The sequence below is a fragment of the Salmo trutta genome, chromosome 27, assembly GCF_901001165.1.
Source record: "Salmo trutta chromosome 27, fSalTru1.1, whole genome shotgun sequence".
Lineage (NCBI taxonomy): Eukaryota > Metazoa > Chordata > Actinopteri > Salmoniformes > Salmonidae > Salmo > Salmo trutta.
In genome coordinates, this window is record NC_042983.1 from 25894880 (window position 1) to 25918251 (window position 23372).

At 44.2% G+C, this 23372-nt stretch overlaps 1 protein-coding gene across 3 annotated transcripts in view; it reads left to right on the top strand.

The window, feature by feature from the left end:
- Window positions 1-23372, top strand: part of cacna1ba (calcium channel, voltage-dependent, N type, alpha 1B subunit, a) — a 173609-nt gene that overhangs the window by 133340 nt on the left and 16897 nt on the right. The window contains exons 14-31 of one of the 3 annotated variants that reach the window (XM_029717476.1): window positions 1402-1531; window positions 2023-2082; window positions 5063-5169; window positions 5912-5923; window positions 7274-7294; window positions 9945-10041; window positions 10234-10394; window positions 10831-10968; window positions 12442-12643; window positions 13470-13634; window positions 13876-13986; window positions 14123-14206; window positions 15300-15305; window positions 16143-16259; window positions 16389-16454; window positions 16626-16717; window positions 21512-21662; window positions 22062-22189. In XM_029717476.1, the coding sequence (XP_029573336.1) occupies window positions 1402-1531; window positions 2023-2082; window positions 5063-5169; window positions 5912-5923; window positions 7274-7294; window positions 9945-10041; window positions 10234-10394; window positions 10831-10968; window positions 12442-12643; window positions 13470-13634; window positions 13876-13986; window positions 14123-14206; window positions 15300-15305; window positions 16143-16259; window positions 16389-16454; window positions 16626-16717; window positions 21512-21662; window positions 22062-22189 (1848 nt within the window). The remainder of the gene's footprint in view (window positions 1-1401; window positions 1532-2022; window positions 2083-5062; window positions 5170-5911; window positions 5924-7273; window positions 7295-9944; window positions 10042-10233; window positions 10395-10830; window positions 10969-12441; window positions 12644-13469; window positions 13635-13875; window positions 13987-14122; window positions 14207-15299; window positions 15306-16142; window positions 16260-16388; window positions 16455-16625; window positions 16718-21511; window positions 21663-22061; window positions 22190-23372) is intronic. The other 2 variants (XM_029717477.1, XM_029717478.1) reach the window with 2 other exon arrangements.

The following is a 23372-nucleotide window of genomic DNA, read 5'->3' on the forward strand; positions in this document are numbered from 1 at the left end:
AAGCCGATATGACGGCTTGGTAGACAAGGAAAGGGGGTGGGGACACTCAAGAGCGGAAAACTCAGAGAGGAAAACTACACTCATAGAAATTGCTAATACTTTGAACATGAACAAACGCTCATTCGAAAAGAAATTGCAATTTACAATTTTTGGCTGTCCCTCTCTGCGATTTCTGGTCAGTCTTCTGGATAGTCAGTCTACAGGAAGCCTCTGGTTTGTCCACCTGAGATCAGAGTCCATCGGAGTTGTAGGTTGTTATAATGGATACTTCAGAGTCCCATTCAGAAATGTTCTTAGATTGTTTGCGTTTAACAGACTAAAGTATTTAAACAGCTGCAGCCTGAATAATTGTTCTTTAGTTTGTAGATTTCTTAGCCATTTCAATGTGGGGACCTCATCTCTGCGCTTTTGACTCTCGTAGAGTTGCCAACCATTTCAACTGGTAGCTACCGCTTCATGTTTTCTGATCTTGTCCTTTGGTAGAGTTGTAGTTCACCCGGCATGTTTTGGTCTCTAGAGTGATAGCCATTCCAACGTGGGGACCTCATCTCGGCATTATCTTGACTCTAGTTTGTACTGCCAACCATTTCAACATGTAGCGACAGCTCCATATTTTCTGGTCTAATTTACATTTTGTCACGGGTAGTTTTATACTCTGTGGAAGAAGGGGGCTTTCCATGACACCAATGTAAATGTATGTACTCACGTGGGCGTGGCCTCTGACTAGTTAAACTTTATATGAAAACCCATACTCTCATTTAGAAGGCTAACGTCACATTTCATCTTTTCACAAATAGTTTCATATGTAATCATATATGTTTCACAACATTTAGATGTAAACCCCATAATTGAGAAGTGTACACAACCAAAGACACAGTAATGTGTGTTTCCTGTCCATCGAGAGATCACCAAATGAAAAAACTCGACATGACTGTCCCTTAAGTGTCCACGGACCATTTCAACTGCTTGGAATACAGAAATACTGTTCAATTATCCAAACTTTTGATGTCCTAGTGTCTCTTTGTGTTCCAGAGTTTACATTCCAATCTCAAACACTACAGAGCATAGAGGCAGCGTATTTTATGACAGCCATAAAGTGGCCCCATCCCCCCTCCCTCTGCGATAGCGAGAGGGCGCTGTAGAGCGGACCCACTGCAACCTGATCCTTCAGATCTTCACAGGAGAGTTATGACACTGTCTATATGCAGCCAGCCACTGTGATAGCCTGTCTATATGTAGCCAGCCAGTGTGATAGCCTGTCTATATGCAGCCAGCCACTGTGATAGTCTGTCTATATGCAGCCAGCCATTACTTGGAACAGTGTTTACATTAGATGATGTCTCGCAGGTTAGCTGTGTATATGAACTATAGGATCTCTTTCTTTCTCTCCATCTTTTCCAGGGTGCGGCGTCTGTGTCATTACATTGTGAGCCTGCGGTACTTTGAGATGTGTATCCTGGTAGTGATATCTATGAGTAGCATTGCATTGGCTGCTGAGGACCCTGTCCAGGCCAATGCTCCACGCAACAATGTGAGTCTACACACACACACACACACACACCACACACAGGCAGACATGCCAGACGCACACACACGTCCCCTCAATCTGGCAGCCATAGTCCGTACATCTACATGTACACCAGGGATGGGCAACTTTGATGGGGGTGGGGGCCACAAAAAATCTGAGGTGCAGTCAGAGCGGGCCCTTTTGCTGACAAGTGCTAATTGAGTGACTGTCAGTGACTGACATAATGAGATAAAAACTGCGGATGCACACCATTTTGGGGAAATTGATCCGCGGGCTGCCAGTTGCCCATCCCTGATTTATATCTACACGGTCATGACAACTCCGATGACTCAGTCAGAAAAATAATGACAGGTGTGACAACAAAGTTCATCCAAATCGATCTGTAAGCAAGGAGAGGACCAGACAGCTATTCAAATGAGCTGGAGGAATAATTCATTTTGCATGGCCTCTTAGCTGTGTTTTTTTATTACTAATGCACTCACTCTCCTGTTCAGGTGCTCAAGTATCTGGACTACGTCTTTACGGGAGTTTTCACATTTGAGATGGTGATTAAGGTAAGAGCTTGTATAGCATGTGATGTTTACAACATGCTAAATGACTGAACAAAAATAACATGTTTTCAGATCCTGCTGTCTTAGACTTCCGCTATATTAGACTAGGATTGATTTCTTTGTTTTTCACTCAGTTACTTCTATAGTTGTATTGGCCTCATGCCACATCCCATGTTTAATTAAATGCATTACTAAGTGAGAGCCCTTTATTATTATTATTATTATTAATGTATTACTTTTCTATAGCACTTTTCATAGAATCTCAAAGTGCTTCAAGAGCAAAAAAAACAAAGAAGCAATATATCATGACAGGTCAAGCAATATATCATGACAGGTTAACCAATAGAGGCCAAGTCTTTGACATCCTCCAAAGATGGAGAGGGTCAGTTCATTGCTTGAGTGAAGGGAGCTGGACAGAGGAAGGTAGATGATGGTGATGGAGTCTGCTGATGATCTTGTAGAGGGCAAGTCTGGGAATCACCCAGAGTCTTATAACCACTGGACTTCTCCTCTTCCACTCTGTGTAGCATCTACTTGGGTGATGTCTCAACAGCTTTGGGCGCCAGAACGCTCATCACACAAAGTTCAGAATAGTAGCCAGTTGTCCTCACTATGAGCCCTTGGCCTTAGCACTGCTGTATTCCTCTGTCTCCCATTCCTCTCATGCTTCAGGTGACTCCTCAAATGATGTTCTCAAAAGATCTGGATTTGGCAGCCAGGTGAAACAGATATCCAGATGCATTTTAGTTTTTTAGCTAGTGTTGTGACTTTATTTTCATTAATCTAATGGCTGTTATTTATTTAATCCACTAACTATGTTGAATTGTAACTCAATTAAATGAATGATGTAACAATTAACTCATTAGGATTCAGGGCACCACAGAAGAAGTTGTTTAACGAGTTACCATCTCCCGAATTAAACTCGAGAAGATAGATAAGTTATATATTGATAAGTCACTTATTAATCATTACATCATATCAGTCTCATTCTGAAACGTCGTAACCTTATTGGATCTGCACAAATTGGTTTAATTATTTATTTACTAGCTAACCAAATAATAACACAGAATACACATACACTTACATAAGACAAAGGTCCCTAGTGGACTGACAAGATATGCCGGCTTATTACACAGAGATGGAGAAAGGGGTGGGGAAAGTAGAGAGCGAGAGAAAAAGGGACATTTATCGTGGATACATTCTAGGACTGTCTTCACATTAATCATATACCTTGCACACGAACCGCCCCCCATTTGGAAAAAATAAATAATGTATCTATTTACGTGTTGACTGCCGTTCGTTCATCTTTTATCTCGGTCGGAACCAAGCCCTCTCGGAAAGTTGTTTCAGTGAGCCTTTCCTGTGGGCCACTTGTACATGCTCTGATTGTCCACCAGAGAACACAATGTCCTTCTTCTTAGTTGTCTAGTCTCCAATGGGCTGTTTCCAAAGAACAGCTACTTAGCCGTACAAATTGATTGTCTGAGAGGGGAGTTTTCTTCTCCTCTTCCTCGGGTAGATAGTCAAAGTTCCAAACCACTTTACACGCGCAGCTGCAGACTGGCGATATCCTTGTCTGGTAAGTTCATTTTCTTCACCTAGTGTTGAGAGTTTGAGTTTCTAACCATTTCAACGTGTGTACAACAGTCTCACGTCTTTCTGCTCTGATATGTTAATTCTTAGCCAGTCCTCAGCGATCTGGTCGAAAAGGGCAGTTCCATGACACGCTTTTCTGACTTGGGGCATGGCTACTTAATGTGCAAAGGACATCAAAAACCATTATCTCATTAGAAAACCAAAATCACATCCCTATCTTAACAAAAAATGTTTAATCATTCTTCATATTGTATTCACATCAGGTTGGATGAAAACTTGACAACTAAAGGGGGTTTCCTTCCTTTGTTACAGTATTTGTTTTATACAATATGACATTAGTTTTCTACATCTGACCATTTCCCACATTTGGATGTTAGAAATATTGTTCCAAAGATCATTTTTTGGACGTTAGAGTTTTGGGCTGGCAGACAGACATTCCTTTGGTTGATACTAATTAGCCAAGAGAGTCCTTTGCTGCATACAATTTACAACCGGGCGTGAGGTGTCACAAATCCCCACATCAATATCTCTTCCCCTCTGCGGGTGAGAGGGGTCTGATAGAAGTTGATTAATTGAAAACCTGATCTTTAGACCCTCACAGCAGAGTCATGACACTAGCTAGCCAAGCCAAAAAGTGTCAACCAGTCAGTCTACTTGCAAATCCGTGGCTCAAAAACTCCAGATATATGCAATAAAAACGTGATGTTATCAACAAAAACAACAAAATATTGAAAATAAAATAAAAAATGTGAAACACCTAAAAATGAATAAATATCTGCACATTTACAGGAGCTCTGTGCTTAGGCTGCTACTAGGGCACCATGTCAACTGGTTGATGAAAGGGGCAGTGCAGTTAAAAACATGATTTTCTCATTTGTTAAATTATATTTCCACACAAGGAGGTCAAAATAACACTCTGAAATTGTGAAAATGATGGCAATGCCCTTTCTTTTTTTTATACCTGGAATTTCATCCTGTTCAGGTGGGATGGAACTTTTAGCCCACGTCATGATGTCAAAATGTGATCTGATTATAATCTGGGCAAGGGGGTTCATCTGGGCAAGGAGTGGGTTCTAGACTATCCTATGAGCCAGTCAGAGCTGTGTATGTAAATATCTTCAAATTTGTTTCCTGAAGCCCACATGATCAGACTGAGCAGTTCAACGGACAAAGAGGCTCAGGGAAATAAATGATAAAATATCTATTTTGGAGTTATTTTCATGAAAATAAACACACAGTGATTTATTAGACATACAGTTATGATTTAAAAAGAAAATGACAAAGACTGCATGGGAGCTTTAATTTAGTACATTTGGTGTAGAACTATGGGAGGTTCTGCCGCTCTCAGTGTACTGTAGCATCTAACCCTGCTCTCTGATTGGTCCAGATGGTTGACCTGGGCCTTCTGCTCCATCCTGGTTCTTACTTCAGAGATCTCTGGAACATTCTGGACTTCATTGTGGTCAGTGGAGCACTGGTGGCATTTGCATTTTCGTAAGTTTAATATTTTCTTACTAACATTCATAATCCCTCCCCCCCATTTTTTTTTGAAATAAGAATTGCACAAGTCAAATTTGACCAAAGAAACTGATTCATTGCAATTTCCCAGACACTGGTTGTAAAATATGTAGACATGCTGTGCATGCTTTTTTACATACGCTATAATTAGTCTGTAATTTCCCATCAGAGAAATTCCTCATCATGAAATTCCTTGCATCAGTACAATACAGTAGAATATGTACTCCTGAATAATGATGTCTGTTACCTCTTATTGCTGCAGTATTGTATTCATTATTGGCTCAGTTTTTGGTCCAACTGTTTTTTTTTAATGAGAATAGGGCCATTCAGTTGAAACACTATGTTTAGTCCTGTATGCCTGCTAATACTGCTGCTGCCTGGGGATTGACTGAACCTACCATTAGGTCCATAAAAACACAATTGGAGAATAGAAATACATAATGTCCTAGTCGTTTATATGCTGATAGAGCAACCGGTTGGGGTATTTTGCAGTAGTAGGGGTTGTAATTGCGTTAAATTCACCTCCACAAAATGCTATATTTCATGCTGTGTGTGTGTGTGTGTGTGTGTGTGTGTGTGTGTGTGTGTGTGTGTGTGTGTGTGTGTGTGTGTGTGTGTGTGTGTGTGTGTGTGTGTGTGTGTGTATGTGTACATGTGTTTTGTGTCCTATTGACTCAAAGTTACTCTTCTGTTTCCTTGTGGCTTGGATCTCTTGAAGGAGCTTCATGGGGTAATGCTTTCACGCTCTCTCTCTCCCTCTCACACTCTCTCTCTCATCTTGCCTGTCTGCGTGTATGAGAGGTAACAGGGTCTATGCTCAGTCTATAGGCCTGTTCTCTTCTGGGACACAATCATCTCTCTCTCTTCTGTTCATCTTTTCATAATCCACTTGTCTTCTCTTCATCTGCTTGACCATAGATCCTCTGTGGTGTCCATGTTCCTCTCCGTACAGGGGGCATGTCACCTCAGTGTTCATTCTCCTTGTCTCTTATCATGACTACATATTCACCTGGACTGCACTAGACAAATACATCTGTTGCTGTGATGACAATTATCATTCTACTCTATAGCAGCTCATGCTTTCATTACAAATCACACATAGTTAAGCAGTGACTACTCATACAAGGGAGTAAGAAAGAAAGCCATTTTCTCTGCATGGAACTTTAGTGTCTTCGAAACTGGTGTCATCAAGGTATCTAAATTGGTGACTGCTTACTGTGACCATACAGTTCCAGCCTCCATTCCCACTCGTTTGTTTGTTTACAACACCCTCCCCTAGCCACTCTGACAGCCAGCGGGCCGTGGTGATGTTGATGGATGGACATTATTCTCCCTGCATGTCCCGGGCCTCATTCTCCATGTGATCCCCTGCCTCATTGTGAATGAACCGTACCTCCACGGCCATGTGTCATCCACTACTGTACACGATCAGGGGACTCACGGTGCTAACTGCCTGGCTCAGGGATCCTGAGCTGTCGTTGTGTTGGATGCACCTCTTGACATCCATCCTGCTGCTATAACACCGTGGAGCTAGCTGCCTTGAACGCCACTCAGGAGATGTTGCAGGATGTGTTTTGGGGGAAGTTGCTTCCTTAAATCTCTCAACAACATGGCATTGTTCTGTGTTCCTTCAGACATGATACTGTATGTCTGATCATACAGAAGAAACAAACTGTTATTTGTGCAACCCAAACAAAGTGGCAGGAGTGTCTTCTTGGCAAATACAACTTGATTTGTGTCTGTTTTATGAGCATTGCCCTGAAGAATGAAAGCTGTTATTCAACCCAATTATCCTTGATGAAGTGTCATTATGGCCTAAAATGCTATGTGGCATTGGGCCTTTTCTAGTTGGATCAGTTCCTCTCGCTTCCACAATAGCATTCAACTGTCTGTTACTGACAAATGAGTAGTACAGTAAACAAGAAACATCTGTTTCATATATTATAGGCCCATCTCCATTCATAATATTGTATTGTTTAGATTGTACCTGTTTATGCAAACATATTCATATTTTCTTTGTGTTGGAAGTCGCCATAATTGTGCTCTGTACTTTGTTTTTTTCCGCTGTTTTCCCCATCAGACCGCCACAAGGTGTGCCCAGGTGGGGAACCCCCTCTCCCCTCTACCCCTCTTTCTTCTGCTTAGACCAGGATCCCGTCTCTAAACCTGTATGAGTAAAGGGTTTCCTTTACAGACAAGGAGCCTTTGACATCTCACTCTGATAGCTTTCAATAGAAACCTTTCTCTCCAATTTGACTGTAACTGGAGAATCAAGTAAAACGTGTTCATAATTGATGATTGGCCTAAATTCCAGCATCAACACTGTCTATACTTGCAATTAGAATCATTATGAAGACTCTTAGTATTTATTTTCACTCATTTCTACCCAAGTCAAATATTCTCAGCAAATGTAAACACACATTCATGTTTATTCTGTTAAGTCATTTCTCTAGGTGACCCACCAAGCAGAGCCCTATCAGTGCACACATTAAAACATAATACATTCTGCTTCCACATGGACAGAGGGAGAATCTAAGACTACCATTAGAGTAGTGGTGCTGAGACAGGACATGATGGTTATTTTGGCTGACAGTTTTGGTTCTCCTTCCAGCCACCTGTACCTGATAATGATGTCTTCATTAAATATTTAGCCAGCTTCTCTCATAGCTGTCACCATCCAGACCCTGCAGAAAACTCCACACACTCCCAATGAACCTCCCAAGCCGCACGTGTTTTTCTACAAACTGATCAGGTGTTCTTTGAAAGCTATCAGAATGTCATGTGTGGTTTGTCATGTGTGAGTGTTGTGTGATCTCAAACCACAGGCTCTATTTACTGTGAAAGCATGCTGGACTAATGTGCATCAGAGCATGAACGTTGCATGCTGCTGTGGTAGAGTAGAGCTATAACAGAGCCTCTGGGAGGGACGAACCACACCATCATATTACATGACCATGCTATGTTGGGAATACCAGAGTTACAGGATGGCTTTTATTCCCAGTTGAATGGGAAGTGATCTCTCTCTGTGTGTGTGTGTGTGTGTGTGTGTGTGTGTGTGTGTGTGTGTGTGTGTGTGTGTGTGTGTGTGTGTGTGTGTGTGTGTGTGTGTGTGTGTGTGTGTGTGTGTGTGTGTGTGTGTGTGTGTGTGTGGGAGGAGGCAGGGTAGGGAAGGGGAAGATGTAGTGTGTTGGCAGATTTGTTGCTTTCCTCCTCCTAGACTGTATTGTTGGTGCATGTTAGTCATTTTCACTAGAGGCTGAAGTGTTTACAAGTCTCTTTATCAGTTGATGAGAAACACAGGTTACGGCCATTGACTGCTGTGTAGGATTGACTTTAACAACAGATGAATTCACGAGGTATTTAAGAGCAGTCTCTCCAAATTTAGAAAGACAGAGATGAAGTGACATGGGTGTGGAACATTTGACCGTTTTATGATATAGAAGTTGACATTTATTGATGTGAAGTATCACATACTGATAATGTCTGGTTATTTATGTGTTGTTGACTTATTTATTGGGCTCATTGAAATCCCTCATTGTTTCACAAATGGGATGCTTTACCTTAAATCATTGCCATTTTGTGTACTGTACAATACATTGGGACATGATTTTACACCATGATTTTAGATAACATGCAATATGTTCTATCACTTCATTGTATTTCGTTTGGAGATGCCTGCATTGTGAGGCATTTGTATTGCTATTCCCACAGCTCCCCAAGGTGCTGATTCAGCAAGAGCTTTTCTGAGTCTGTAGGGAACATTAATGTACACGGAGAGTTAATGGGATTCTGCTCAGAATTCTTCGCGTCGGTTCAGAAGATTTTCTGTTCTTCCACCCACTGTGTCTGAGAAAGTCTATTAAATCACTTGTTTGTGTATTTCCCCATCAGTCTTAATACTCTACATGCTCATTGACATCCTTTCCTCTTTTCCCTCAGTCGCCTGTCTGTCTCACCATCCCAGCTTAACGATTTAGCGAGGATGTGTGTATGAAACAGCATTGGTTCCTTTAAAAATAAACATCCCTGTTTCTTTTGTATCACTGGTTAGCGGTTATTCTGCAGAAACCTGATGCACAGTCTATAGCTTGTATTTACTTGATTTATGTTCTGGTGTTATTTGCATGGAGAAATATGTGTTGAGATATAATCTTCGGAGAAGGTGTATTGCTGTGGGATAACTACTTTATCGGCATGCTATTAATAATAATTTTCTCATGTAATCCAGGATTACATGCTACGCCTATCTGAATGATTTGGAGAGGCATGATCCTATGTGAGATTACTAATCCATTCTCAGTTGGGGCTGGGTGCTTGGTTGTCTCAGACAATTTACCATCCTAAGGGCATCTATAGCTTTGACAAACATATTTATACCCATGTATTATGCCTTGTATCTTTCGACCACAAATCATTCTGAATGAACACAATGTATTTAAAGTAGTGGGAGATGAGAGGATAGTACCATCCGTTCTCCTACTAAATATTTCCTGTCACGTTTGGTCAAGACCTCTAGAGAGCATTCTTCAAACACTTTCTGTTTATTAGTCGAAGCCTTACGATTCATGAAACATTGAAAACCAACAGTGATTTATCAACAAGCTACTGATTTCTGTCACAAGTGGTTTGCCTCTTTTGTAATGCAATTGTTGTTCGAGCAGTTTCTGAACACAACTATCTTCTCACAGGGTTTAGCAGTTGAGTGATGACCTTACAGGTTTGTTGTCTAACTTAGTGTTTTTCTTGTGCAGAGGGTCCAAAGGAAAGGACATCAGCACCATCAAGTCCCTCAGAGTTCTGCGAGTCTTACGGCCCCTCAAGACCATCAAGCGCCTGCCAAAGCTGAAGGTACAGTATGGACTTACACTGCACTACAGTCAGACGTATTCACTGCTGTTGTCAGAACATAATCATCAGTGAGTACAGTATGTAATCCAGCCCCATGTTCGTGTGTGTGTGTGTGTGTGTGTGTGTGTGTGTGTGTGTGTGTGTGTGTGTGTGTGTGTGTGTGTGTGTGTGTGTGTGTGTGTCCTCTCTCAGGCTGTGTTTGACTGTGTGGTCAACTCCCTGAAGAACGTCTTCAACATCCTCATTGTCTACATGCTCTTCATGTTCATCTTCGCTGTCATCGCTGTGCAGCTGTTCAAGGGAAAGTTCTTTTACTGCTCCGATGAGTCCAAGGGACTGGAAAAGGACTGCAGGTAGGTCTACAGCATTTTGAAATAAAACAGGAGAAGGCATACAGCATGAACATTGTTGGCACCAAGGCACTGGGCCAACAGTCTGATAGAGCAAACCATGTAATAACGGTAACCGTCTGGGGAGGGCTCCCCCTCCAGGGCAGCTGTGGTGGTACAGCCCTGCCTGGCTCTGGCTTGCAGCTTTGAATGCCGCTATGCCATTGTACAATTATCTTCCCCAATAGAGAGAAGCACAGCCCAGTGCTGCTTTGAAAATGATTGCAGTAATTATGTGTTTTTGTTTGAGGATCTTATTGATTTGTCACAGGGACATGGTGATTTGTCAGTCTATAATGACAATAGTATCTGAGTATTTCTATTTGTGTATGTGTTCATGTGTGCAGTAAGTTGTTCTCCCTCTCCCCTCCCCCTGTTTCTCTCTCTCTCCCCTTAACAGAGGTCATTTCCTGGACTACGATAAGGATGAGGTGGCCGCCCAGCCTCGGGTGTGGAAGAAGTATGAGTTCCACTATGACAACGTGCTGTGGGCCTTCCTCACTCTCTTCACTGTGTCCACTGGAGAGGGCTGGCCCGAGTAAGTCCACTTTCCAGGTTCCTTTTGTGGAACTTGTAGTGGAATGGGTGAACGGGCCTGGGGATATGTTCTGAGAATGTGCTGTAGCTCTCAGGCAGATACACGGACAGACAGACTGACCGACAGACTGACATTAGAACAGTAGACTGTGAAGAAGCCTGCCCTGGGGATATGTTCTGAGAATGTGCTGTGTTAGTCTCTGTAATTGTCTCAAATAACTCATCTATGTAAGAAAATAATTAAAACTACATGCAAAATATTTACCATGAAAGATTCTTAAGCAAACAACCCAATCATTAATTGGGAGTCAGATGAACTACTGTTCTGTGGTTGGGGAAATGCATCCGCAAGTGAGATTAGGAGGCTGCAGATTGCCCAGAATAAAGCAGCAAGGATTGTTCTAAGGTAGAAATATGATTATTCTGTTGTAGTCATGCACAATGCTCTTGGGTGGTCATCAATCAGCAACATTATTGGGGGGAAAAACATGCATATTTTATTTCATAATGTACATAATTGAAATGGCCAAACTCCATTCACAACAGGATTAATTTGGTAAGAGACAGACATTCAGTCAATACTAGGAATAGATTGTCCACCTCCTACAGAATGTTGGATGCCGGCAGAAAAGACAAATAGGCAAAATAACATTCCGATTCAGAGCAATAAAGAAAATGAATAATTTATCTGAGCAAACCAGAAACCTATCAATATCTAAATTCAAACAATACTTTAGAGCCACTTAAATATAATAAATTGGAAGGTTGTGCATGACTATGGTGGATGAAGGAACCAATCTATATTTTCAGTGTCACAGTGTTTATCTGGTCAATATGTCAGTTTGTAACAGTGTGTTATATGTGAAAATATGATTGTAATATAAATTGTATTTTAATGTTTAAGGACTTAGTCCGAACGAGGACAAAATGAGAATCAAATCAAATCAAGCAAAGTGTGCCAGCTTGTCGGGTCAGCACACCAGAGAGTGCCTTCTGTGCAATTTCCAGCCTGTCCATAATTCTCCTTCTTATTCCAGCTCCTCTGTCCTCCCCAATTAAATCATTGAATTAGCTATGTTATTAAACAATCCAGTCATTTATGATATGTCAAAATGATGGACTAGTGAGTCCTTTAGGTCATGGGCGAAGAGTCAGTCCTGGAGGGCTACGTGGCCAGGCTCTCTCTCAGCCGGGTTTTTACTGTAAGGACCATCTTAACACGGCAGATGAAAATGAACCTTTGTATCAGCAACGTTGAACATTAATCACATGCCTATTACATTTTAACAAAGGCTTTTAATTGCCTATGTCCCTAATTTTAGATATTGAACTTTAAATAGTTTCATCGTTTCCACTTAGGTTTTAGTCATATTGTAGTTACTGTAGGAAACTTGTCGTAGCAGTTTAACCAAAGCTGACTGTTGTTGTGAGTGGTTCCATATACTGACAGCATGGTTCCTGTGTTCCTCTCCAGTGTTCTGAAGCACTCTGTGGACGCTACCTTTGAGGACCAGGGTCCCAGTCCAGGCTACCGTATAGAGATCTCCATCTTCTACGTGGTCTACTTCGTGGTCTTTCCCTTTTTCTTCGTTAACATCTTTGTGGCCTTGATCATCATTACCTTCCAGGAGCAAGGAGACAAGGCCATGTCAGAGTGCAGCCTGGAGAAAAACGAGGTACAGCACGGGAGAAAACTCACTTTGAAGCAAAGCAATAACAATTCATATTTCTTCCAAGTATACTTTCTCCATTTGTGACGTGTTGGTCATCGGTGCCCTGTGCAGTGCAAAGCTCACTATGCTCTATAGATGTTACCACCCTTACATAATGCTGAGTACTCAGTGCAGGTACAGTCTTTCCCTCACTGCTGCTGCTGTTTTTATGCTGGGTTCAGTTGTGCGTGTTGAGGCAGTGAAGCTGCAGTGGATTCTGCAGTAGCAACAGATGCAGTACAGCCTCCCAGGTGAGGGCCAGTGTGACAGGTCCACGATTCATTCTGAAGCCCCATCTGTGGTTCCACAGACGGACACCAACCCAGCGAGCCATCCCCTATCCCCCTAGTTCATGTCTACCAGGACCCCATTAGGCAACCACAGATAGATATACAGTATCTCCCTCCGTCCCTATTCTGAACTAACACAACAGATACGTCTCCCTGTGTCTGTTTGTATGCTAACCTAACCTGACTCGGCTAACTGGAGCCAGAGCACAGCCAGGAGGAGCTAGCCATGTATCCATCCTCTGGATTCAGACATCTCCTCTGCACATGGCTCTGATAGAATCAGGACTCTCTGCTTGCTGTCTCGTAAGATATGCATTGTTTTCTTCAAAGTATTTCCTTCTGAGTTGATACAGATTCAGTGGTCCTGATGAAGGTAATGGTTGAAAGAGTGATGGATTGACAACTGGTGATTGGGGCTGATGGTCATGATGATGAGGAAATGCATGGCGATTACGAAAGGGAACATTGGACGCATGTAATTTCCGTCTCATTCTTTTCAGAGGGCCTGCATTGACTTTGCCATCAACGCCAAGCCACTGACGCGTTACATGCCAGAGAACGTGCAGTCCTTCCAGTACCGGATGTGGAAGTTTGTGGTGTCACCCCCGTTTGAGTACGCCATTATGATCATGATCGCCCTGAACACCGTGGTGCTCATGATGAAGGTTGGTACAGTCCATCTCAGTCACCAAAAAATATAGTAGGATATAACTATGGCCTGGAGTTTTTCCTTGTCTGATTGCGTGGTCAGGAAAAACTCCTACTCACACAGTGTTGATGTTTTAGGAGGTATAGTAGCTATCTGCTTATTAAGTTTCTCGTTCTCTCACACACACTGTTTCTCACTCTCACTCTATCTCACTCCCTCACCCACCCTATCTCACTCCCTCACCCACCCTGCACCAGTTCCATGGAGCTCCAGACTTCTACGAGGCCATGTTGAAGCACTTCAACATCGTCTTCACTGCCCTCTTCTCTCTGGAGTGCATTCTGAAGATCATCGCCTTCGGACCACTGGTGGGTTTAATGGCCTCCTTCCTGTTTATCTGCATGCTATCAATATGGCAAAGGTTATCAATGATTTGAAGTTTATTGAATTCATGCACTGCATGCCTTGAGTTTGTGAGTGATATTCAATCCCTTCTCATTCCAGAACTACCTGAAGGATGCCTGGAACGTGTTTGACTTTGTGACCGTGCTGGGAAGTATAACTGACATCGTGGTCACAGAAATCAATGTAAGCTAAGAATTCAGCAGAGCACACAATGTGCTTCTTCCACCTTCCTCTATATACAATACAATACATGGTAGCCCTTTCCTGCAGTCAAATGACCAGATCGCCCTCTTGTGGCCTCATGGGTGGAAAGTTATTAATATTTTTCATAATTTCATAAATAATCATAAATAATAAACATGTATTTTTCAAAGACCGAAAATCTGGTGTTTCTATGTTAAACGGTTTTGTAACATTTTTGTCATCTGTGGTGTATATAAAGTATTATATTTGGATGCAAACCAAAATTGAATACATTTCAACTCTATATCTGCCATAGTGTCTTATTTTTAAGCTCGTAACCATCTGTGTGAGGTATATACTTTTGTTTCGAGGTCGATTTGTTTAAGACTTCCAAGAAACACTCTGTGTGGCCCTGATTTATCCCACTGCAGTAAAAGGTTAATAAGGCAGAGTATTGGTAGTTTAGTGACATGCAGAGACATAAGGCTGTATAGACAGTTTGTGTAAACAGAGTGGGCTTGACCTGTACACAGGCTCAACCCTGATGTGCTGAATAGCCGTCTCAGCAAAGATGGCTTGGCACAGGCCCAGAGGGGGAGAGAGAGAGAAAGAGTTTGTGAACAGAGCTACATGTTAACATTATTGATTCTTCACTGATGCCTGATATGGGCTCTGAGTGAGAACGTGAGGCAGTTCAGCTGAGTGCATCAGGGAATGGGATTTGTGTGTATCATTACCATCTCCTAGTCATATTATGAGCAATTCTATGTGAATCATTCAACATGTTTCTGTCAGTCCCTGTAGTACTTTTTAATGTTCTCCTACTGTAGTGATACAATATCTTTATCAATCCAGTATCCTACAGTATCTGTATCATTGTCCAATGCTCTGACTGATTTAAGTGTGTGTTTTGAGCTTACAGGCTTTGTCATTACTGTTTCTATTTCTCTCTCTTTTCCTTGTTTCTCTCTCTCTCTGTCTTTCTTTCTCTCCCTCTCACCCTCTCCCTGTCGCCCTTTCTGCATTGTCCTCTTGTTGAATGTCTTCACTGATGTGCCCACCATCTGCTACGGCTAAACAACTGCTCTTATAGACTACGGTGAGTGCAGTGGTGTAAAAATATTTTGAAGTACTACTTAAGTAGTTTTTTGGGGTATCTGTACTTTACTATTTATATTTTTGACAACTTTTACTTCACTACATTCCTAAAGAAAATGATGTACTTTTTACTCCATACATTTATCCTGACACCCAAAAGTACTCGTTACATTTTGAATGCTTAGCAGGACAGGAAAATGGACAAATTCATGCACTTATCAAGAGAACATCCCTGGTCATCCTATTGCCTCTGATCTGGTGGACTCACTAACACTTATGCATCGTTTATAAATTATGTCTGAGTGTTGTAGTGTTCCCCTGGCTATCTGTAAATAAAATAAACTAGAAAATGTGGCTGTCTGGTTTGCTTAATATAGGGAATTTTAAATTATTTATACTTTTACTTTCAATACTTAAGTATATTTTAGCAATTACATTTAGTTTTGATACTTAAGTATATTTAAAACCAAATACTTTTAGACTTTTACTCAAGTAGTATTTTACTGAGTGACTTTCTCTTTTACTTGAGTCATTTTCTATGAAGGTATCTACTTTTACTCAAGTATGACATTTGGGTACTTTTTCCACCACTGGGTGAATGACTACCCCTCCTGTCCCATTGCTTTTTCTCCTCCCAGTCTTTACACGATCTACAGCACTGTGTGTACAGCTCTGTGTGGCTGCATTGTTTGGCCTCCTTCAGCAAGCTGAAACTGGACCAACCAAATACAATCATGTTGTTTAATCTGCATTATTGTTGTTATGTAGTGATCTGGAGTCATGTTTTGAATGCCTCCAGTGAATGGGCTGTAAGGTTTTTGTCTCCCGGCCTTCACAGGACCGGCTTTTGAACCTGAGTTTTCTGAGGCTGTTCAGAGCAGCTCGTCTCATCAAACTACTGAGGCAAGGCTACACCATCCGTATCCTGCTGTGGACCTTCGTCCAGTCCTTTAAGGTGACACACATACAAACACCTGCACACACAGACAAACAGACACACACCCACACACACATACATACCTCACCCACTGTCATGGGCCTAATGGTCCCACCCACTCAAGCCTAAAAAATCCTCTACTTCCAGGCCCTGCCCTATGTTTGCCTTCTGATAGCAATGCTGTTCTTCATCTATGCCATCATCGGTATGCAGGTGGGTGCTGCTTCCATTATCTCCTTAAATGTTCCCTCAAAATAATTTGATTATACATGTCTACAAACTAATGGTGTAAATTGTGTTTTTTATTGAATAAGAAAATTGTTATGCAATGTAAGGCATTTACTGTCATGATCTGTGGGTATAATCGATCCCCTACTTGTCCAGGTGTTTGGAAACATTGAGCTCAACGAGGACACATCCATCACTCACCACAACAACTTCCGCACCTTTCTTCAGGCTCTCATGCTACTGTTCAGGTATATACATTATTAAATGACCCTGTCCCTGTTTCTCTCCCTCTCTCCTCTCTTCCTCTCTTCCCCTCTCCCTCTCCCTGTCCCTCTCTCCTCTCTCCTCTCTCCTCTCTCCCTCTCCCTCTCCTCTCTCCCTCTCTCCTCTCTCCTCTCTCCTCTCTCCTCTCTCCCTCTCTCCCCTCTCCTCTCTCCCTCTCCCTCTCTCCTCTCTTCCTCTCTTCCCCTCTCCCTCTCCCTGTCCCTCTCTCCTCTCTCCTCTCTCCCTCTCCCTCTCTCCCCTCTCCTCTCTCCCTCTCTCCTCTCTCCTCTCTCCTCTCTCCCCTCCTTCCCCTCTCTCCCCTCTCTTCCCCTCTCCTCTCTCCCTCTCCCTCTCCCTCTCTCCTCTCTTCCCCTCTCCCTCTCCTCCCCTCTCCCTCTCTCCTCTCTCCTCTCTCCTCTCTCCCTCTCTTCTCTCTCCTCTCTTCCTCTCTCCCTCTCCCTCTCCTCTCTCTTCCCCTCTCCCTCTCTCCTCTCTTCCTCTCTCCCTCTCCCTCTCCCCTCTCTCCTTTCTCCTCTCTTCCCCTCTCACTCTCCATCTCCCTCTCCCTCTCTCCTCTCTTCCATTTACATTTTACATTTACATTTAAGTCATTTAGCAGACGCTCTTATCCAGAGCGACTTACAAATTGGTGCATTCACCTTATGATATCCAGTGGAACAACCACTTTACAATAGTGAATCTAAATCTTTTAAGGGGGGGGGGGGTTAGAAGGATTACTTTATCCTATCCCAGGTATTCCTTAAAGAGGTGGGGTTTCAGGTGTCTCCGGAAGGTGGTGATTGACTCCGCTGTCCTGGCGTCGTGAGGGAGCTTGTTCCACCATTGGGGTGCCAGAGCAGCGAACAGTTTGGACTGGGCTGAGCGGGAACCGTGCTTCCTCAGAGGTAGGGGGGCCAGCAGGCCAGAGGTGGATGAACGCAGTGCCCTTGTTTGGGTGTAGGGCCTGATCAGAGCCTGAAGGTATGGAGGTGCCGTTCCCCTCACAGCTCCGTAGGCAAGCACCATGGTCTTGTAGCGGATGCGAGCTTCAACTGGAAGCCAGTGGAGAGAGCGGAGGAGCGGGGTGACGTGAGAGAACTTGGGAAGGTTAAACACCAGACGGGCTGCGGAGTTCTGGATGAGTTGTAGGGGTTTAATGGCACAGGCAGGGAGCCCAGCCAACTGCGAGTTGCAGTAATCCAGACGGGAGATGACAAGTGCCTGGATTAGGACCTGCGTCGCTTCCTGTGTGAGGCAGGGTCGTACTCTGCGAATGTTGTAGAGCATGAACCTACAGGATCGGGTCACCGCCTTGATGTTAGTGGAGAACGACAGGGTGTTGTCCAGGATCACGCCAAGGTTCTTAGCACTCTGGGAGGAGGACACAAGGGAGTTGTCAACCGTGATGGCGAGATCATGGAACGGGCAGTCCTTCCCCGGGAGGAAGAGCAGCTCCGTCTTGCCGAGGTTCAGCTTGAGGTGGTGATCCGTCATCCACACTGATATGTCTGCCAGACATGCAGAGATGCGATTTGCCGCCTGGTTATCAGAAGGGGGAAAGGAGAAGATTAATTGTGTGTCGTCTGCATAGCAATGATAGGAGAAACCATGTGAGGACATGACAGAGCCAAGTGACTTGGTGTATAGCGAGAATAGGAGAGGGCCTAGAACAGAGCCCTGGGGGACACCAGTGGTGAGAGCGCGTGGTGCGGAGACAGATTCTCGCCACGCCACCTGGTAGGAGCGACCTGTCAGGTAGGACGCAATCCAAGCGTGGGCCGCGCCGGAGATGCCCAACTCGGAGAGGGTGGAGAGGAGGATCTGATGGTTCACAGTATCAAAGGCAGCAGATAGGTCTAGAAGGATGAGAGCAGAGGAGAGAGAGTTAGCTTTAGCAGTGCGGAGAGCCTCCGTGACTCAGAGAAGAGCAGTCTCAGTTGAATGCCCAGTCTTGAAACCTGACTGATTAGGATCAAGAAGGTCATTCTGAGAGAGATAGCAGGAGAGCTGGCCAAGGACGGCACGTTCAAGAGTTTTGGAGAGAAAAGAAAGAAGGGATACTGGTCTGTAGTTGTTGACATGGGAGGGATCGAGTGTAGGTTTTTTCAGAAGGGGTGCAACTCTCGCTCTCTTGAAGACGGAAGGGACGTAGCCAGCGGTCAAGGATGAGTTGATGAGCGAGGTGAGGTAGGGGAGAAGGTCTCCGGAAATGGTCTGGAGAAGAGAGGAGGGGATAGGGTCAAGTGGGCAGGTTGTTGGGCGGCCGGCCGTCACAAGACGCGAGATTTCATCTGGAGAGAGAGGGGAGAAAGAGGTCAAAGCACAGGGTAGGGCAGTGTGAGCAGGACCAGCGGTGTCGTTTGACTTAGCAAACGAGGATCGGATATCGTCAACCTTCTTTTCAAAATGGTTGACGAAGTCATCTGCAGAGAGGGAGGAGGGGGGGAGGGGGAGGAGGATTCAGGAGGGAGGAGAAGGTAGCAAAGAGCTTCCTAGGGTTAGAGGCAGATGCTTGGAATTTAGAGTGGTAGAAAGTGGCTTTAGCAGCAGAGACAGAAGAGGAGAATGTAGAGAGGAGGGAGTGAAAGGATGCCAGGTCCGCAGGGAGGCGAGTTTTCCTCCATTTCCGCTCGGCTGCCCGGAGCCCTGTTCTGTGAGCTCGCAGTGAGTCGCCGAGCCACGGAGCAGGAGGGTAGGACCGAGCCGGCCTGGAGGATAGGAGACAGAGAAAATCAAAGGATGCAGAAAGGGAGGAGAGGAGGGTTGAGGAGGCAGAATCAGGAGATAGGTTGGAGAAGGTTTGAGCAGAGGGAAGAGATGATAGGATGGAAGAGGAGAGAGTAGCGGGAGAGAGAGAGCGAAGGTTGGGACGGCGCAATACCATCCGAGTAGGGGCAGAGTGAGAAGTGTTGGATGAGAGCGAGAGGGAAAAGGATACAAGGTAGTGGTCGGAGATTTGGAGGGGAGTTGCAATGAGATTAGTGGAAGAACAGCATCTAGTAAAGATGAGGTCAAGCGTATTGCCTGCCTTGTGAGTAGGGGGGGAAGGTGAGAGGGTGAGGTCAAAAGAGGAGAGGAGTGGAAAGAAGGAGGCAGAGAGGAATGAGTTAAAGGTAGACGTGGGGAGGTTAAAGTCACCCAGAACTGTGAGAGGTGAGCCATCCTCAGCAAAGGAACTTATCAAGGCGTCAAGCTCATTGATGAACTCTCCAAGGGAACCTGGAGGGCGATAAATGATAAGGATGTTAAGCTTGAAAGGGCTGGTAACTGTGACAGCATGGAATTCAAATGAGGAGATAGACAGATGGGTCAGGGGAGAAAGAGAGAATGTCCACTTGGGAGAGATGAGGATTCCAGTGCCACCACCCCGCTGGCTCGATGCTCTAGGGGTATGCGAGAATACGTAGGCAGACGAGGAGAGAGCAGTAGGAGTAGCAGTGTTATCTGTGGTAATCCATGTTTCCGTCAGCGCCAGGAAGTCTAGGGACTGGAGGGTAGCATAGGCTGAGATGAACTCAGCCTTGTTGGCCGCAGACCGGCAGTTCCAGAGGCTGCCGGAGACCTGGAACTCCACGTGGGTCGTGCGCGCTGGGACCACCAGGTTAGAGTGGCAGCGGCCACGCGGTGTGAAGCGTTTGTATGGCCTGTGCAGAGGGGAGAGAACAGGGATAGACAGACACATAGTTGACAAGCTACAGAAATGTTGTTTCTTGTATTATTGTCTCTTGTGTCTTTAGAGAACTGTTTCACTTTGATATCCTTTTTCTTCTGTCCTGATTTTCTCTTTCTTTTCTTCTGTTAACTAGATATTCTTTGTCATTCTTCGTTAGCTAGCTAGCTTCTTCCAAAAGAGTCCCTAGCAACTGCTTAGCAACTGGTAAACAATTCAGCTAGCTAAGATAACTACAATTTTATGAAAAATAGTAACTTTTTTCAAAAGCCTATCTTCTTTGTTTGTTGCTTGTTTTTTCTCCTATTCAGTCTTGCAGTTTTTCTTTTGCTTTTTTCCGAAGTACTTCACTCTAAAAACCATGTAAATTTCAATATTTGTAGGAGCTCAATTTTTCAGCAGCTGCTGCTCAATTTGGAACTCCGGAACCCGGAAACTCTTCCCCTCCCCCTCTCTCTCCTCTCCCTCTCCCCTCTCTCCTCTCTTCCCCTCTCCCTCTCCCTCTCTCCTCTCCCTCTCTCCTCTCTCCTCTCTTCTCCTCTCCCTCCTGTAACTGTAAGCCAGGGTTTCTATATATTCTCTTGTAATTGGTGCATGCAGCAGAGTGGGCTGTGTGCTCTGTGCTGTGCCAGGCTCCACCCCCCCAGGTCTTCTGGGTAGCGTTGCCTGGGATTGAAAGTGGTCTTGTGTCCTCCTCTCCCACTCTGCCACACCATCCCTTTGTTTTCTCAGGACCCCCCAGTCCAGATCATCAGGTTTATGATGATAGGTTTATATTAGTCAACTAACTCCAGGAGATTATTTAAGCAGCCATCCTGCTCTGGCCTCTTCCCTGTTCTGGCAAGCAGCAGAGTGAGCATGCAGTTTGAATTGCTACTCTGAAGGATCCTCCACCATAGTTGGAACAGGAACTGGGAACGTGTTTTAGTACACTGTGAACATCTCCCAAATTACTCAAAATGTATTTTTGTTATGCTGTATGTCACTATTTCTGTCCACTGTCTGTCTGCTGATTTTCTGTCTGTCTGTCCATTGTCTGTCCATTGTCTGTCCATTGTCTGTCCATTGTCCGTCTGTCCGTCTGTCTGTCCACCCCTGTGTTTTCCAGGAGTGCCACAGGGGAGGCGTGGCATGAGATCATGCTGTCGTGTTTGAGTCACAGAGCCTGTGATGAGAGGTCAGGCAACCTGGGGAAGGAGTGTGGCAGCGACTTTGCCTATTTCTACTTTGTGTCCTTCATCTTCCTCTGCTCTTTCCTGGTTAGTACTGATGTCATCCAACATACACACAACCGTTAGATTTGTGTTGATGTGCAGGACAGGAGGTTGGTGGCACCTTCATTGGGGAGGACATGCTCATGGTAATGACTGACGTGAAATGGTATCAAACACATGGTTTCCATTTGCTCAGTTCCAGCCATTATTATGAGCCGTCCTTCCCTCAGCAGCCTCCACTGATGTGCAGTCTGGTAATAAGTGATGTTAACTTTAGGCAATGATCTGAAACGTAGGATTGGTAGTTACCTAATGTTATGCAAAACTATTTAAATACAAAAAAATGATTTGATTTGACCTAATGTTATGCAAAACTATTTAGCTGTCTATTTTGTTGTCATACTGTGTCTATTCCTATAAATCCTTGTTAAACCTCTCTTCCAGATGCTTAATCTGTTTGTGGCTGTGATCATGGATAACTTTGAATACCTGACCCGAGACTCTTCTATACTGGGGCCTCATCATCTGGATGAGTTCATCCGTGTTTGGGCTGAGTACGACCCTGCTGCCTGGTATGTGTCCCCTTTCCCTCCCTCCCTCCCTCCCTCCCTCCCTCCCTCCCTCCCTCCCTCCCTCCCTCATCTGGCTGGCTGGGGCTCCTACTGTATCTCACCCAGTCAGAGTGGAATCTAGTATTACTGCTACTAGTATGGAGGGGACTGACTGACACTGCCTGACACTTTGTGACTTTCTGATAATCCTCTATGTAGATGGTATGATAGCATACTTCCTAGTACGCAGTCAGCCCTCTGATTATCATTGTTCTCTTGAAGCTGTCCTGAAGTTGTTGTTTTTATATATCTGCTTGTTCTTTTTGCAGCGGACGGATTCGCTATAACGATATGTACAACTTGTTACGAATTATCTCACCCCCCCTTGGCTTAGGGAAGAACTGCCCTAATAGGGTAGCATACAAGGTTAGCAACCCCAGAACATTTCCTCCACAAGGGTGCTTTGCGTTCCTATGCCAATAGACAAAACTGAATGGCTGTGCACCAATGACTCACCTACACACTAGCACCTGCCCTTCTAGACTGACTGGCTTTGGTTAATGACGCCGGACAGGAAACAAAGCTTTCAAAGCCCCAACTTTGCCTGACATTGGAATCCCTACGCAATGCCTACTTTCTATATGGTAGGTTGAGGTATAAAGTGAAAACATTCTGATCTGTACCTGGTCCGTCTCCAATCTATGTACAGTTAGATTAAACATGAATCACTGATGTTTAGTCCCAAATTGATCATTTGATTCAGATCTTGAAAACATCTGAATTGGATCCACATATTTACATATGGTAATGTGTTTTTGGGATCCTAGACGTTAAACGTTGTAAAGAGAAGGGAAGGCTTTAATTCATTCTGGCATTGATACCTTTGTTTCCGTGCTCTTGGTGAACCCCCTCCCCTTTGGATGTCTCTCAGCATGCGGAAGCAGACATCCTCACTATGTACGATGCTGTCATTCTCTCCCCATTAGCATCCTGTGTATTCTGCTTCTCACTACAGACTCACTCTTCCATTCCATGTCTCCCCTCAGGGATCTGAGCAGCTCACTTCTTCCTGAGCTGAGTTTACCACCGCACTGATGCATCCCTGGTCCACCGTGGCCAAAGATGGCATCCATCTCCATGTCACTACTGGAAATCTAAATAACACAGATTTCTGTTTTTGTTTTTTCCTTTTCATTTTGGTTTA